Source organism: Corvus cornix, chromosome 1A (assembly GCF_000738735.6).
Source record: "Corvus cornix cornix isolate S_Up_H32 chromosome 1A, ASM73873v5, whole genome shotgun sequence".
NCBI classification, from domain to species: Eukaryota; Metazoa; Chordata; class Aves; order Passeriformes; family Corvidae; genus Corvus; species Corvus cornix.
Window position 1 is genome coordinate 47,734,638 of NC_047057.1, and position 18,187 is coordinate 47,752,824.

At 43.2% G+C, this 18,187-nt stretch overlaps 1 protein-coding gene across 4 annotated transcripts in view; it reads right to left on the minus strand.

Annotated features, from left to right (window-relative positions):
• GRIN2B (glutamate ionotropic receptor NMDA type subunit 2B) overlaps positions 1–18,187 on the minus strand; it is a 240,919-nt gene that overhangs the window by 37,251 nt on the left and 185,481 nt on the right. For all 4 annotated transcript variants that reach the window (XM_019292611.3, XM_039570737.1, XM_039570738.1 and 1 more), the window contains exons 6-10: positions 13,690–13,898; positions 13,200–13,371; positions 12,377–12,530; positions 10,717–10,842; positions 7,652–7,881 (exon numbers count right to left, since the gene is read on the minus strand). In XM_019292611.3, coding sequence (XP_019148156.1) covers positions 7,652–7,881; positions 10,717–10,842; positions 12,377–12,530; positions 13,200–13,371; positions 13,690–13,898 — 891 coding nt within the window. The remainder of the gene's footprint in view (positions 1–7,651; positions 7,882–10,716; positions 10,843–12,376; positions 12,531–13,199; positions 13,372–13,689; positions 13,899–18,187) is intronic.

Consider the following 18,187-nt stretch of genomic DNA (forward strand, 5'->3'; position numbering starts at 1 on the left):
TTCTTAAGCATGTCTGTAGGGCAGGGAGGCAAAGCAAGAAAGCAGGGCACTTCAGACAGGGCAGCTGGATCATTCTAGCACCTTCCCAGAGCTGGGAGATAATGCCTTCCTTTAACCTTCTGAGGAAAGCTGCCTCCCACCTGCAAGTGAAAGACAGGAGAGAAATGAAAACCATATCACTCCCACATGACTCCTGGGGCACTGAGCTATGCCTTCAGTAAACAAGTCTACTGGGCCACTGAGACTTAGGGGAAGTTTGACCTTGAGTAGCCCAAGGCCTGGGAGAAGCAGGGCTTCTTTCCCTGCAGTGAACTAAAAATGCCTGGAAAGATACAACCTGCCAAATATTTATCAAGTGTATGGATGTACATATAACTCTAAATGTCATGGTCACTAGGCATCAGCAATGAAAGTCTGGGGGCACAGCTGTTGTGGGTTTTTTGAATCCTGTAGATCTCATACTCCCAGCCCTTGCCCACCAGTAATTCAGCCTTGATCATTCAGTTGAAGGAGGCCAGCTCTCATCTCTCAGGCTGCCAAATTTTGGTGGCAGGGCCATTGTCTTTTATTTGACTGCAAAGTGCCAAGTACATTTATGGCACCATATAAATAATAAATAAAAATATTCATTGTTTCCCTCTCTGCTGACTTATACTGACGTGAGAAGCAGGACAATCCTTTGCTTCCCTCTTTCTTTTTCCCCCTTACGTAACTCTCCAAAGACAGCTTTTTCCAGACTGCCAAGAAATTAGCACAGAAGCAACCAAATTTAACCACTACCTTCAAAGGGGGATAGGTCCAAGAGCTGGTAAAAAGGAAGATGAAAAGAAAGGGTCACTGGTGGACATGGCCTGGAAAGGCCAGGGCATTGTGGAGGAGGAATGCAAAAGCTGCAAGGTCAGGACTTTGCCACGGCCTCATCACCAAAGTCCCTCATCCAGTGACTCTCACCCACGCCTCCAACAAAGCCCAGGGGTTTGCATTTCTTCCTTTCCAGAAAGGATGAATTAAGCCTACAGTCTGACTCTGAGTATCCCCTCCCCTTGCATCTTACCTGCTTAAGTTCCCAACTAAACTGCATTTTAACCAGCAACAATCCTGAATAGTCCCATTACAGGTTTTTACTCTCATTAATTCATAGAATGGGGTGGAAGGGACCTTAAAGATCATCTAATCCCAATCCTCACACCGTGGTCAGGGACACCTCTCACTAGACCAGTTGCTCAGAGCCCCATCCAACCTTGCCTTGAACAGTTCCAGGGATGAGGCATCCACAACTTCTCTGGGCACTGGTTCCAGTGCCTCACCACCATCATGCAGAAGAATTTTTTTCCTAATACCTAATTTAAACCTATTCTCTTTCAGTTTGAAGCCCTTAGCCCTTGTCCTGTCATCACATGCTCTTGTTAAAAAGTCTCTCTCCACCTCTTTTGTAGGTTTCCCTTCAGGTACTGGAAGGCCACAATTAGGTCACCCTAAAGACTTCCGTTTTCCAGGCTGAACAATCCCAATTCTCTCAGCCTTTCCTTGTAAGGAGAGGTGCTCCATCCTTTTAAGCATTTTGGTGGCTTCCTCTGGACTCACTCTAGCAGGTCCATCTCCTTTTTGTTCAGAAGACAACACCCCAGAGCTGGATGCAGCACTGCAGATGGGGTCTCAGCAGAGCAGAAGGGCAGAATGCCCTCCCTCACCCTGCTGTCCAGCTGCTTTGAATGCAGCCCAGGATACAATTGGCTTTCTGGGCTGTGAATTCACATTACTGGGTCATGTCCAGCCCCTCACCCACCAGAACCCCCAAGTCCTTCTCAGCCGGGCTGCTCTTGATTCTTTCATCCCTCAGCCTGTGTTGATCCCAGGGAAGTCCCTCCAGATGAACGGAAAAAGAGAATCCTGGGAGACCAAGTGAAGGCTAAAGCACACTGCAGCTTCCTTGCCACTCTGACTGTAGAGTGCTGATCTTAAGAAAAAGAGGGAGAATGACAAAGAAACTAAGACTGAAGGGGGGGGTGGTGGGAAACATGTTTGAAAACCCACTGATTTTAAACATTTATAGTCTTAAAAACTACCAAATCACATTTTAGCACACAGGCACAGAGGTTTGTTCCAAAGATCTCAGAAAGCAAAAAAATCATCCCAATACAAAGACTGGAGAATGTCTAAACCTATGATAAAAACATCCATCTGCAACCAGAAAAATTTATCTGAGATCACACTTATGTACACAATATATGTAAGTCACAAGTTAGAAAGATCTACTACTAACTTATCATATGCTGTAACTATTTAATAGCTATTTATTAATATGAAAATTTAGCATAATATGTAATTACACAGAGTACACATGTATTATGTGTGCTTACACATAATATATAGCTACAGTATATAGCATTTGTAAATACTTCATGCTATAGCACCTGATGATTTACAAGGAGATGCAGAGAAATAATCAGATTTCGAGACATAAAATTTCAGACTATCAGAGCTCTGAGTTTTCTACACTTCACTACGAGCCAGTGTTTTTTATATTAAGCACTAGTCAATACCACTATTATTGATAGAGGTCATATTTAAGCAAAAGGCACTGTTCAACTCATTTAAAGGGAGATGTATGCCTAGGAAAGCACTGTGGAAAGAAATTCAACTCTACCCCATGACATAAGGTTTGGAGACTCAAGAACTTCTTTATTTTGGGGAGTCTTTTTGTCAAGTAAGGTGCACCAGATTTACGCATTTTGGAAAAGGTTACGATTTATCACAAGAGGACAGAATTGGAAGCGGCATGGTCCTTCTTTTGTCTTCCTAACTCATATCTCCACAAAGTTGTCCTGACAATAAAAATCATACTGCTGTTGAAAGATTGCGTACCTTCTGCCTGTGGACACCACCACATAAAACTTCCTTTGTATCCTGCCAAAATCTGTGGAAGTACCACAAATGTCAGTTAACACTAAATGTTTAATCCTGTGGAAGATTTTTACCGCCCCCAAGCCATCCAGTTAGGCAATCTTCCCCTTACAGAGCTCACAAGGCACAAGACTGACCCCCACTTTTAGTCCTCTTCAAAAATGTCTAGCTGAAGATATCTGCTCTGCATTATGCCCTGGACTTTTCCAGAACAGGTAAGCGTTGTACAAAAGCTGCAAGCTCAGGGAAGCATTTAACTTCAATCATGTGTATAATAGCCCATTGACTTTAATGTCACCACTCATGAGCACAAAGTTAAGCACATGCTTAAGTGTTCTGCATATCTGGGAACCTTGTATAATTTCGATTTAATGTGCTGCAAAGTACAATGTGGGAAATATTTCATTTTTCAGTTTCACAGCCAAGCATTTATTACTGCTGGAAAAGCGCAAATCCTTTTATTTTTGTAGGTTTTTCAGTGAGGCTTTTGCTTTGTATCAACTTGAAATGTTCCATTCACCTCAGATCTACCTAAGTTGTTTTGTCTTCCAATTATCTCCATCTGTCCCTTTCCTTTGTTACCAAAAAAAAAATCTTTTTTCCTCTTTTTTTTTTCCCCCCCTAAATGTAGGTCAATTTTATGAGTAGTGCCTTTAGAAAATGACATGTCAAAATACACCTCAGAAATATCAAAGTATTTTGTATCAAGTATACTAAAATGAGATATTTTGGAAAATATCAGGAATTTCTTCTGCCTTCTTATATTCTCCCCAGATTTTTTTTCAGTAAAAATACTGCCCAGTTTTAACTTCCAAACTTACCTTTTAAAGAAAGGAACAAACTTATATCTATTGAAGAAATAACTGACCTATGCTGTATTTGTCTCAACATTTCATTAACATCTTAAAAAGCAAATAAGTCAAATACGTGTGAAATTTCAGCAATCTATATTAATTTGCAAGCATGCAGAAATCCATTTCTCTTCTTTTCATGTCAATTACAAAATTACCATTTTGATACTTTATTAGCTTCTTTGGCATTTCCAACTAATTTATAGGAAAGGATACTATTTTTTTATTATTATTAACCTACTGCCTTCTAAATCATTTTATTTAAATGCCCTGCTGGCTGTCCACATTTGCTTTTATTCTATTACTACTGTATATGAATGGAAATTACGTATAGCTATTAGATTACTTCACACATTAGTTCATTTTGTATAATCTTTCCTGTATTTATTGCCTTCGTTAGACTGAAATACCGCGGGCGCTTGTTTCTCTAATGTGTCTGAAGCTCTCCCACTAATGGAAATTGGGTTATATCTTCTGATTACACTCAGATGAAATCCAGACCCGGGAGCTGACTGCAGTATTCTGCGACAAGCCCTCTTACCACTGGGGCTTCCACAGGGGTCAGGGCAGCAGCAGCCCCCCACATGGATCCTGGATGGATGCAGCCCAGCAGCGCACGCGCAAAGATGCTCCAGATGGGCTTGCTGGGAGCTGACACAGCCATCATGGCACTGCCCCTTCCAGGACCACCTCCAGCCCCTCTGCTGTACAAGATGGACAGGTGGAGGCAGAAGGTGCTGCTTCGGCACCTGCGCAGGAGGAAAGTGGTTCACCATGCCACAAGCACAGGGAGATGGAAAGGAGATGCTGTCAAGAGCAAGACTTTTCCTGCAGAACTCACAGGGCCAATGCTGCTCTCAGGCAGCAGCAGGTTTCTCCTCCCTCAAACTGCCCACAGCAGCCCCAGAGTTAAGAGCTAAAGCTTGATGTATGATTTAGCAGCTCCAAAGGTTAACATGGGGGAACTAACAGCCATCATGAGGTGGGTTCCTGCATCAGCTCTGGCACCTGTTTTGAGCCAGCTGTGCCCAAAGGGTGGCATTCTGCAAGGTGAGCATCACCTGGGACAGAGAGAGAGTGGCAGAGGTCACTAAGTGCATACAGGGGGCCTCCAGACACCCTCAGTTCAACCTGGTACCCTGGCACAGAGGCATCCAATCCAGCCCAGTTTAGACAGACCTGCTCAGGCATCCACACAAGCACAGTGGGGACATGACGTTAGTCATTGTCTTGCATGCCATTAGGAAGTAAATGCTGGGGCACAGCCAAGACGCCATCCAAGTCCTGAGGCATCTGGAACGTTTCAGTCTGTTTTGCTGGGGAAGCGGCATGTCGGCAGCTGTAGGCACCTCTTGGAGTGGTTCTTCCCAGGCAAGACCCAAGGAAGAGGGTCCAAGGAGACCCTCAGAATAGCTGTTGCAGAATGTAGCCAGCCTGACCTTGACAAGTGCACCCCAGCCAGGCACAGTAATGGATTTTGTGAGTGCATCTGGCATTTTGGCTGCTCTACAGTGTCAGTGGGACACCTTCCCCAGGTACTGTCGTACTACAGAGACATTTGCAAGCAGATCTGGGTCTAGGCAAGTAGGAACAATATCCTTTTAAACAACTGTCACTTTGCCTGTCGGCTTGGATTACATCCTCTGCTAAGCCCTTGTGCTGGACACAGATGCCCTTACCAGCTGATGGAAAAGGCCCGGAGACTCATCTGCCTCACTTTTGCTCTGGACACCAGATCATACATTGGAGATAAAAAAGATTGGAAGCAACAATCTTTCCTCCTGGAAAACGGTCTTTCCCACCTGGTTTTGAACAGTGACTGCCTCTTTTGAAAGTCTGAACTGGCTTTAAGCAGGCAAGAGAAGGGAGGTAGAGCACAGCACACCTCCATGTGCCCTGGATGTGGCCGTGCCCTTCATCCTGGCCAATTGGTGCATTGAGAGGATGAATGAGTTACAAGCAGCATGCAGGTTTTGGAAAAGGGAAAAGATGAGATTCAGAGGAGTGAATTCATCCCAAACCAGGGGATCTTGAAGCAGTGTGACAAATGTCTGGATGACTGCTCCCAAAGCCTGCAGGGTCTTTTGCATATTCAGAGAGTAAAATCCATAAGCCCAGTAGATCAAACTCATTCACTCACATCTTTTGGATAAAGTTAGTCCCACCTGTCTTTATGGTCCAAAGGCAGCTGTTGGCCTTCAGTTTCTCTAGCCAATTTTCATTTGATTCCAGATGCTCTGGTAGATTGTCATCTTACCCAAATATTGTACTTGCACTAGCAGCTATGTTTGAGGCATACCACAATTCTCTACCTACTGTGGCCTTTCTCTTCCCCCAGGGAAAAAAGCACATATGCTTTAGCATAGCATAAGTAAATACAGGTATGTTGGCAGAGAAAAGTAGAAGAAAATGGCCTCAATCCAATACACACAGGTGGCCCTACAGTGAAATCAACTAAAATAGGCCCAGAAACTTGTATCCAAAGGCTCTGTGAAGCTCCGGGAGTCACTGCTTTCAAATGGTATTTCATGCACATATCTCTGCAGGTAAGAAGACTGTCTTGAAAACCGTGAGAATGAAAGCATGGATCTCTCCATGAGCCTAGGCACAGCCTGAAACAATAGATCACAGGTACGAACTATCCCATTTAGCTCAGACAGTTGAAAATCTAATGATGACACACTAATATTATCTCTGATAGGGCTGGCTGGTTTTGAACAGTATCTTTCAATCTGAAGGAGCCCACAGCTTCTAAGGAGTCTCTGCAACAACCTCGACCTGACAGAAAAGCATACTCCCCTCCACCCCATCCTCAACACAGCACACTACAAATGAGGAGACAGTGTGAAATAAACTGAGGTCAAAATTAACACAAATAACAGGAGCACTTCTGCATGTTACTCTGTGCCATGCTTCATCCAGGAAAAAAAAAAACCAAACCAAAACCAAAATGAATAATAAAAACTCATATGGTTAATCTATCACAGAATTTCCAGGCTACTGAACAAGACACTGTATACACAGGAGGCCTGGCCACAAATATTTCTAGACTATCATGAGGGACACGAGAATCAGTAACTGTAACCAACCCAGCAGCCGCAACTGACACTTGCAGTCCTCCTCTTGCTGCTATCCCAATAGCAGTGCATGCAACCCATTGCTATTTGGCTGCCCTGCAATGGTATGACCCCTTAAGCAGCCCCAGTGACTGAGTAACAAGCTCAGCATGGACAGTTGAGCCTCACAATACTCAATTCCTTGTGAGTAGCCTCACCACAAAACAAAAATAAAGCAGTGTGCAAAGCATTATACCCTCACCAGCCAGACAGCACTACCCTGCATGTGTCAGCAATCTTCTCAAAATCCTCAAGTGTTCAGAGTCTGAACAAAAAACGATGCGAAGCCTCCAAACACCTTGAAAAATGACAGTATAACTTCAAATGCAAGCAATAGTAAAACATCAAAGCCACAATGATTTACCCCCATGGACAGAACTTGTTCTCAGAATAAATTAACAGATCATATTTGCTAGCCTAATGGCCAGCATTCCTACCCAAGACAAATTATTTCATCCTGAAAAAGCTGGTTACAGCCATTATACACATCATCTCCAAAGCTCCATTAATTTGTTTCTTGCTGACAGTCAAGGTGTGGTTTGGGATCGTGCAAGCAAGCACAGTTCAGTTCTGTTTATAATTCTTTCCTAAAGTGCTTAACACATGTAAAAGTGCAACTGAATGCCAATGAAGAACAGTTGTGCTACTTAAACTGGAGTCTAAAGCTATGATGTGACTCTGAAAACACCTGCACACTTTCCTCGTGAAAGGAAAGAAGAGAGGGTAGAGCAGTCTCTTCTGTGGAAAAGGCTGCTTTAAAGGCTTGGGTGGATACATTACCTTTTTGTCACTCAAGCCAGACACCTGGTCCACGTATTCCTCTTGGATCATGAAGGCAGCCAGGTTGGCAGTGTAGCTGGCCAGAAAGATGACAGCGAAGAAGGCCCACACCGACACCATGATCTTGCTAGTGGTACCCTTGGGATTCTGTACTGGCACAGAGTTGTTGAACACCAGCCCCCACAGCAACCAGATAGCTTTGCCAATGGTGAAAGAGGGACCTCCTGGTTCTAGAGTGATTGAGAAACATGATCACACAGTGAGCATCTGAGAGTAAGTGGTCTGTGTTTCCAGTCACGTACACATCTTAATTTCAGAGTTAAGAGCAGAATCTATTCCCACTGTGAGGTGAATATCTGCAGCTGCACTCCCCTAAGTTCATGCTACCATATCTCAGCAAAGTGCAACCTGAAAAATTATTTTTTAAAAATATCCTCAGGTTTCTTGTTTTTTTCTGTCTCAGGGATTTCCACTGAAACCTTATATGAGGGCATTTGTTTTTATCTGATTTGAAGTATCTAGAAGCCTAAACATTTAATTTTGGTTGAAGTGTTGTCCTCAGAAATAGAATTTGCTCAGAAACATTCTATCCTCACTTCCAGCTGTTCAAGAGTGATGCCCTCAAACTCCCAGCATACACCTGTGTAAAACATGGCTCTCACTGTACTTGTAAAGTTACAAGGAGGAACACCATCTGAAATAACAGGGCTCCTCAAATACTTCTGCAAGAGTGTTTCGTTACTCAGTCTGTCGAAGATCCATGAACCAGAGAAGAGCACAGCTCTCTCTCCCCATATTTTGTGTCTAAGGTACATGACAGTGACATGTACCTTAGACACAATCTGCAGGTCTGCCCTAGATAGTCCAGGAGCAGATCCTGTGTTTTAATAGCTCCTATTTTCCCCTTATTCACTTTTCACTGTGGAAGGTCACTCATACCCCAGAAGCCATGTGTGCTAATGAAGCACTAGATCTGAAAACTTGCGAAATGGCACCTGTCTCCCAGAAATCTTGTACCCCCAGCACACACTGGTTCCATTAGTGGGAACCTAACCCAGAATTTCCTCAACTTGAGCACAAGAAGAGCTGAGAGGGAGAATGCAGATGCAGTCACTCTTCAGACACCAAGGAGATCCTCTCAGGATGAATGGTGCAGTTCAAGCATCTGTCATTTCTCCAACAGTGCCAACCTGATCAGCATCCCATGCTTTATCTCCTCAGGCAGGCTGATTGGATCCTAGTGCTGCTGCCTGTGGTTGACTCCAGCAGAAGAGCAAAAGGGAGGAAAGCTTTGACACACCTCTCCAAACCTCTGAGCAGCAAATAGCACAGATCATCTGAAAGCACTAACTGTGTTACCCTAAATACAACTGAACAACAACTGAACAATGCAAGGGGCTCATTTTTCACCCAGGGAACTGCACACCAAGTTCAGAGCAGAATCATCACCTGGCAAAAATGGTGCCTTTAAATTCCAGGGAGACAAAGTTCCTAAGAGAAACATGGTTTGGCAGTCCTTGTCTTTTTACATGCCGGAGCATTTTTACATCCCTCTCTACCTAATCTGCCCTAAGATATACAGGTGAAAGTCCTGAAAAGCATCAGTGGGAAATGTAAGGTGGAAAGAAATCTTGAGAAGCTCCCTTCTAAAAGCCTTCCTCTCTCCACTGATCACCTCATGTGCTTCCATGGTTACTTGGTCAGACACAAACCAAGATTGTAATGGGAGATTCCAATCCATAAGTCTTGATGTCCGTAAAGAGAAAATGCGGGTGTGCGAGGCATGCTGTCAGGGGCATACTGTCATAGTTCAAATGCAGCCAAAGTAACATTAGCCAGGGTTTTCATTACCAAAATCAGCATTGCAGTCTCTGCAGCAGACTTCTGTATCTCATATTTCATCTCTCAGGGATAATATCTGTCTGATCATGCCATACTCTTCATAATTACTCAGAAATATTGATACTTGCAGCTGCAGTTCAGCTAACTTAACAACTGCACACCTGTACTAAAAACTGCTTCCAGTTCCACATCTGTATCAATACCTCTTAAGATACTCACAGGTTTATCAGTACTTTGCCCACAGATCCATGGGGTTATGATCAGGTGCCATAAAGGCACTCCACAGCTCCATGTTAAAAGACAAGTTCTCCACTTCCCCATGTATGTGGTTCTGCTTGCACTCTCACTAACATTTTTTATTTTCAGTCCTCTCTAATTTGATGGCATGAATTCACTCAAAGCACTAGACTTGGGCGCAAATGAGTGCATTTTCCAGTAACTGGCTCTGTCCCACTATTCTGTATGAACCAATAAATTCAAAAAGGTTTGAAGGGCTGATTCACCAGGGGGTGAAGATATGCAGATGACAGAAGACTCAACTTGCTAATTGTTTTCATGTCAATAAGGAAAAAAAGGCTGTATCTTAGGAAGGACAGACAGCCTTTCTTTAATTCATGTGGCTGCCTTCTGAAGATCAGAACCACAGAGATGGATCACTTGCTTGTTCCTATCTTTCCTGCTGCCCTTGAAAAACAATTCTTTACCCACTCCCAAGAAAATGAGTTTCCCATTCTCTCAGTTGGTTTTAGAAAGTCAGAGAGGCAAGCAGGGGAAGGACCTGACCAGCTGACAGATGTGGAGTCTGGAGGACATAGCACTATGCTGGGAGGCCAGCAGAGTGGCTTGTTCTCCAGGGAGAATGCACTGAAGGATGGATTGACAGTGCTGAGCCCTGTGATTGTCTCAGAGAGTGCAGCATTGTAGGCCCTGCCAGCACTGGCTACCAGGGCCCATTTTCCCTCAATGAGAAACAAGTTGGAGCTGGTATGTGCTTTAGACATGAAAGGCAACACAGCTCCGTCTCTCATGCCAAGCAAATTATCCATTATCCACATCTGCTCTCTTCAGAGCCTTTTTTCCGCCTCCATCCCTGCCCTCTTTAGTCTGAATGCAGAGCTCAGAGTGGGCTAGATTCGTATCGCGTTCAAAGCAAAGGAACACCCCAACAAAGGAACGGAGGTTGGAAACCAGAGGAGATCATAGCAAGAAACAGCTCTCCTTACCTCTGCCATCAGCAAGGCACCGATTATAGCCCACAGGGCTGAAGTACTCAAAGACGAAGACAGCCACCGCAGAGATGATAAGCAGCATCACAAACATCATCACCCATACATCAGCACTGAAAGGCTCTGGAGAGGAAGAGAAAACCATAGTGAAAGACCTGGTAACATCTCACCTCCTTTGCTCTCCAGAGAAGCCCAGTGTGGGGCAAACTGGGTTTGGGAAAAGCAGAAGTTAATGTCTTCGACCTGATTCTGAAAAACTTCTTGAACTGGGAAAACTGCAGTTTCTGTCTCTGTAATGACTGCATTCCATCGTACTGTTACATTCGTGACACATGGCTCCATCTGGAACCACACACAGCCATTGTGGCACGCATTGATAAAATAAAATGCATTGATAAAAGATTGTTCCCAGCAAGTCCTCCAGCACCATCTGGAAAGAGTGGGGAAAATCAAGCAGAACTGGCAGAGTTTCAGACAAGCATCCAACTTTCAAGATGCTATCGAGCCAAAGAGCATCTCCAAATTTCTAAGGTTCAGCCATAGAGACAGTAGGTTTTTTAGTATTCCATCCCTCTAGCAATGGGAACACTGGCTCATTCTAGAAATATTAGTGTTCATGTTCTGCAAGTATTTGATCTCTGCCAGGTTTTCTCCATCTCCAAGCCCGAACAGAAAAATATGGAACTGAACCAGATCAAAGAAACAAAGAATTTTGCTCCAGAGTATAGCCAATATTGCAAACTCAGTTAAATTGCAGTTTTAAATTTTGGAGATAATTTTAACATTGCTTTTACGTACCCCAGCAATATTGGTGGACTTGATAAGGGCAAAAACTCCCAAAGAGTTAGTAGTCATGATACTCATATTTAAAAAGGTCTGGGAAAATTTCATTACCCATATAAAAGTATTTCTGTTTGCGAATGTTCTCAGGACTCTGGCGGAGAGCAGACAGTAATTATATAACTCATATACTGTGTTTGCTGCATCATAAAGCATTTTATAAAGCCAAATAGCAGATACTAGGAAGACATGAATGTCTCGGGGAAATGCAGTATCATTTCCGTATTCGCTGATCACCCTCCATCACTGAAGGACATTAGAAATGCCTTTATTGTAAGACACAGTGTCAGCACAGAACCGATGGCTCAACTGTTCTTGAGAAGGTCTATTAGTTCTCTAACTTCTGCTAGGTGTCAAGGGAGGGTCAAGTTAACAACGTCTTTACAAAGAATGTCTCTGAATGTGCAACAATTTATTGCTAATTGCTATCACTAAGTGTTATGGCACCCCAGCTATAAGGTTTGAATCAATTTTCTTCTGGCCTACACTCCTTAAACATACTATTAGTTGAGTCACCAGGAAACCACGTGCTGAGGTGTATGTGACAACTCTGAGTGAGCCCATTTTTTTCTAGGATTAGGCATACAATTGCTGAAAAAATGTCTTGGCTTGGAACTCACAGGCAGCGTCTATTTGCACTTGTATTTGCCTGGATTTTCCTTGCCTGGGATTTAGTTCTAAAACATTGCAGTATATTTTTATACACCTGTCCCACAGGTACTCCCAAAAAGAGCTTTCAGGCTAAGAATCACAAGCAACCTTCACCTAATTTTTTATGACCACTGGGTGAAGTTTTAATTTTAGATTGAAACAATACCTAAGAAGGCAGAAGGTGAGACAGTTCCATTGCTACGTGACACCATGACACTGATTCCCGTCTCAATGAAGGGCACAGAGAAATCCACCACTTCTGAACGCTCCTCATTAATGGTGAGGGATCCCACAGCCATATAGGCCCGTTTGGTGACAACCTGGAGGAGGAAAAGAAAGAGATCACACACAGACACAAGGCAGCCCTCAAGAACCACGGTCAAGCACCTTCTCATCTTCCTGCCTTTCAACACAATCCTTTTACTCCTGTAATCCCATTCCCTATATTGTTTGTAACATCTCTCCTTTCTAAACTTTCATCAGGGCACCTTCTTCCTTCAGGAAACCTATAGACATTAATCTTCCCCTCAAAGCTGGTATGTGTATAAAAAATAAATCCACAGAGGTCTTAGGATAAACACATCATCCACAAAGAAGACGTCTTATCTCATTTTTCCGTCCTTGCTTTATCCTCCCTCTAACACTGCAAAGTCTTATTTCATTCTTTATTCACCTTATATACAACCTAAGCATAATCTAGGTTGCAGCAACCATGGTGCATGGATATCAGCCTCTTTCTAAGACTGTGTAGGCCAAATTTGTGAGACCATAGAGAATAATAATTAATGGTCAGACAAGAAAGGTTGTCATGGTCGGAGTGTCAGAGCAGATTAATTTACTCAGTGCCAAGAAAGAATGCAGGCCATTCATTTCTAGGGTCACCTCTGTCTCTGCCTCAGAAATGGACCCAATAATGATGGGAGGCTAGACCTGACCCATGTCACCCAGCCCAGGGTTGAAGCCCACCATGCCCTCCCTTTGCTGCTGACCTCTCCAATCATTCCATTCCACGTCCCATTGATCTTTTTTCCATGCTTGCCATTAGTCACCAAGTAGAGGTCATAGGTGAACTTGACAGACTTTGAGATTTTCTTGAGGATGTCTATGCAGAACCCCTTGCAACATTTCTTCATATAATCTGGCTCCTCATCAGTTTTGTTCCTGAACCATCACAACAATAATGGGTTAAAAGACTGGGAGAAACTCCTGTAATTCCCCTCTGTTGTCAGTTTGCATTCCCCCTCCCACAATATAATGTGGACAATTTATATTGTGCTATCTGTGCTGGAGGGTGAAGGGACACACTACAATGATTTGCCCAAAGGGGCCCATCATGAATGGCCATGAGACAGGCTGGGCAAATGGACATAATTTTCTAAAAAAGATTGTCAGATTATGATGGTATTGGCTCAACAGACACTCTACATTCTGTTGAGAATGAAGAGCCCAAGATGAGCAGAAAAATACAGGGGTGCATACTCAGTCACTATGCGTTTTTGGCAAGGGACCGTGTTCCTCATGCAGGTGCCACTTAGGGGGTCCACGTTCTCCACAATGACAAATGGTGCCTCTTCCAAGGTCACGATACTCAGGTGATCATCCTCCCGTTCCTCAGAGTCAGGATACAGCTCAAAGCGTGGCCACACATAATACTTCATCTGCAACTTTTTTTCCTTCCATTTCCCCACCTGCGGAGACACAAACCACAGAAGGTAGACTTCTAGTTGTCCCATCCCTTTGCATCAACCACAGCTACTGAAGGACTGGGTAAGAGGACCACTCTGGAGTGCCCAAGCTCATGACTCATGTAAGATGGGGACATTTCTGGGGAGAAGGCTCTGAGTAAGTGGATTCAAATGAGGGCGAAGTGGAAAACAATAAAGATGTCTGAGTTGTCTCAACTCCGTGATGTTCTCACCCTCTGGGAGAGTGAGTGGATAACCACGGGAATACTGTAACCATGGTCAAACAGACAATGTCTTTCAGCATTTTCAGCCAAACAACAGGTACACAATGACTTGGTTACGTACCTTAGCTGGAAACAAGGAATTGCTTTATGTTTTTGATGCATGAAAATTAATACCAAAGAGCATCTATGATATTTTTTAAATCTTGCTATTTCTCCCTAATTCTCATAACTTCCATAAATTTCTACTGCAATTTTAGAACACTTAACTTTCCATTTCCTAAGCAAATAGAGATCATATCTTCAGTAGTCAAAAAAGGATGTGGGGCTCAATTGCCTTATACCTGCTGGTACAAATGAGAGCTGTTTTGAAGCCACTGCAGTCCTTAATGAGACAATATATGTAACCTCACCCACTGCCCTGGTAGACCATTTCTTGCAAAAAAAAATCCAGGAAAAGAGAAAACTTGAACATAACTGCACTTTCAACTCGCAAAGTCTCGCCTTTGTTCTCCATTTTACCCCTCCACCATCACAGCTGACAGTAATTAGCACCTTGGCTGGCAACCGAAGCTGAGAGGGTGAAGAAGCTAACTGGGCTTTAGAAGGAGCTTTCCTCAAAGAAAGTCCTCCAGGCCAGGACTGAGACATGCTGACTTGATGGCAGAGGCAGTGTGGGTGTGTGGGAGGCTTGCATGACTGCTCTTAGCAGTGTACCTGCTTGGGGTAAACAGAAAAGCTTCATTCCACTCCAATCCAACACCCCTCCCACCGCCCCCAAATTTCAGGCATTTATTTATGTAAATGACAGAATGGGAGGGAGAAACACTTATTAAAGGCTCATTAGGTGTCAGTGGTTAATCTGTGAAACTCAAAGCCCAGCTGGGGTTTGGCATTTGAGAGTATCCAGAACTCACATAAAACACTTGTCACCTTCAAAACAAACAAACACTTCATCTAGCCATGAAAGAAAAATTCACTCTGAGGGCTTGTGGGGCAAGAAGAAAGGCAGAAGAAATCACCCACAGACAGCAGTTTCCACATCCATCCTCCATCCCTGTGCAGGGTGAACACAGCACCCCAGTGAGCACAAGGTGGGGGGTTTGTAAAAAGGTGGGCGAAGTGTCTGAGCAGCAGGTCTTGCCTTCCCACAGGCAAAGAATACCAAGGAGAGCTTGCCCTAATGTTCCCTGCACCCATGGAGATGGTCTGTACTCATGCTAATATCTAAGCCTGGATGTGGAAAGTGAATTTCTAAGGGAATAAAGAGCACAGACTCACATGCTTATCCAGGGTCTGCTCAGCCCTGGACTTCCCACTCATTCACCAAGCAGGTCAATTTATCATCATCTGAGCCAGAGATTTCTGCAGGGCCACTTTAGCTCTCAAGTAACTGAGCTCAAATCCCCAAAAGTAGTAACTGCCACAGGGGGCTCAGTAGGGACCAGTGATTAAGATGCTGCACAGAACAGCCCAGATTTCAGCTCAGCAACATTAACTTATAGTAGAAATAAGTGGCTGATGAAAGAGACATCTCACAGAATCTCAGCAGCATTTAGATATCTCAGTAACAGGCATGATATAACCCCCTAAGTGATAAATTAGATCAGATAGGCAAACCCAACCCATAATTACCCAGAAGTTCTCTGGGACAGAAAGGGGAGTTCATAAGGCTGTGTGCCAGGCACGTCTCACAGTGTTGTACTACACAGAAACATTAAGAAATTAGGGTAACAATGACAGCATTGCCACAGCCTTCTGTGCACTGAATCACCTAACCTGCAAATACAGTAGTACACAATCCCAATAAAATCACTCTAAATTGTCCAAAGAGGAAGAAAAACAGGATGAAGGGAAATGTTTTGACCTAAATCTCCAAATCAACTATGGATTGTCTCAAAAATATGTGCAAGTATTATATTTTATTGCTAACCTGAACAATCAGACATGCCATATACCTCCATACATGTACAGATATGAATAAGAAAAGTCAGAAAATCATAGTGAATTAAAAGGGGGCAGACCTCTTTACGTGCTTATGCATGCAAAGGTCAAATGTATATGCACATAGTTAAAGAAGGATGGTCATAAGCAACATGGGGGCAATAGGAAACACCACATATGCAGAGGATGGAGACAATGCAAGATAAACAATACACAAATGTGTATCATATGCTAGATAATCTGCCATGAGAGGGAAGGAGCAATTCACTGTAGGGACAGAGGTTAGCAGAATTAAATGTCACAGATTTGTCAAGGTAAAGATGCCTACACTTAAAGAATATAACCTACCAAGCTGTGCAGAGCAGAGCAAGGCATTTCTGAAGTCTCAGGGTATTTTGTATTAACAGCCTGTGAACTGTTATTACTTGGGTTTTGCTGAGTGCTTGCCTCAGCAAAAAGAGGAAAAATAAACTACCCCAGGCATCCTTCATATTGGTCACCCTGCAGTTTCAAGACCCACTGGGTGTTCTCCAATCAGTCTAGTCATCCAAACTTCCATTAGGAGCCCTGAAAGGTCACAGAATCAGTAAAAGTAAGGATACTAGGGATCTATAAAAACTTCTTTCTAATCAAATTCTCCAATCCCTATTTAATGTTACTTTATGTCAGGACACAGATCCTAGGAAACAGAATTTCACCTTAACTGCCCCTTGCTCTATCTGTACCACGTCTGATCTTATCAAGAAAGTACAGTCACTTCGGTTTGGGGATGATTTTGGAGGTGTTGAGGCAGGGGAGTAGCTAACTTCTACCTTCAATATAAAATCCTGTTTTGGATAACAAGATTGGAAGCAGAAGCCCAACACATTTGCAAAGAAAGAAAGGGAAAATTATTGTAGAACAAAAAGTTAATCATATATGCTATTTGTCTAAGCATATAAGTTATCCCATACAGACAAAAGGTGAGATTGCCTATGCAAGGGGAAAACAAGTGGGAGCCTTCTGAAAGGCTTCCAGCTGGCTGGCAAATTGCCTTAACCGCGGTATAATGCAGCCAGAATAAAAGAGTTCTGCAGTATGTTAATGCGCATCTTTAATGAAAGGTGCATTCACATTAGTTCCTTGAAACTAATTCTTAACAGAAGCTTTTCTCTCCTCCCAAGGGAAGCTAAGGCTTGTAACAGCCATTTGTGGCAGATGTTCCACCTGTCCTTACACTGACAGAGAGACCATGGTCTCCACGAGCAATCTATTCCAGTGCTTAACTGTCCTCTCCATTAAAAAGTGAGGTTTTTTCTCCTGATGTTTAACCTAAATCTTCTTGCTGCAATTTATACCAGGAAAGTGTATTTCCTTATTCTCCTACATGTGCTCCTTTCAGTGTTATCAGGTCAGTAAGATATTTATAACGGAGAGGAGCTGATAGTCTCATTCAGTGGCTATCTTAGAAGCTACATTGGCAAAAGCAGCCACCTGTTCAAATGATCAGCATCCAGACTCACCATTTACAAAATCCTTACCCAGATGGGTAGTATGGACAAGTACAAGCTACTCTCATGAATTTCCAAAATCGTCTGTTCCAACAAAGGCAGAAGTCAATCCCTGAGTTCCTCCTAATATGCCAAGGTAGGACCTCAAAACACAAGAGCATCTGGAGAGACCCATAACTAGTGTCAACAGATGGAAAACTAAAACCTCCTAGAAACTTGGTTTTCAAGGATTAGGCAGGAGAATACAGTTCTGAATTAAACCAGAAATGCTCAGATACATTTCTTAGGCAAGATACTCAGCAGCATTGCATTGGTATCTGGGGTGAAGGTTCAGGAGAGAGCCTGAATCTTCAGATGCTTGTTTTTCAACAGGCTGGAAGAAAACTATCTAGGCAGTCTCCTGATAGTTATTATTTTATTCAGGCTCCTATTTGCACGATGCCTTGCACCACTCTCTTTTCATTTACAATCTTATCTCAATTCCTGCCCCCACCCTGCTATAGAAGAAATGCAAAAGGAACAAAAGGGATTTGGTTTCATCTGCAGAATAAAAAAAAAAAAAAGACCATTCCAAACTCACTTAGGACTTGAACTGCTTTCTGCATTTTCCCAAAAGCTCAACGTTTCCTCCCTTGTT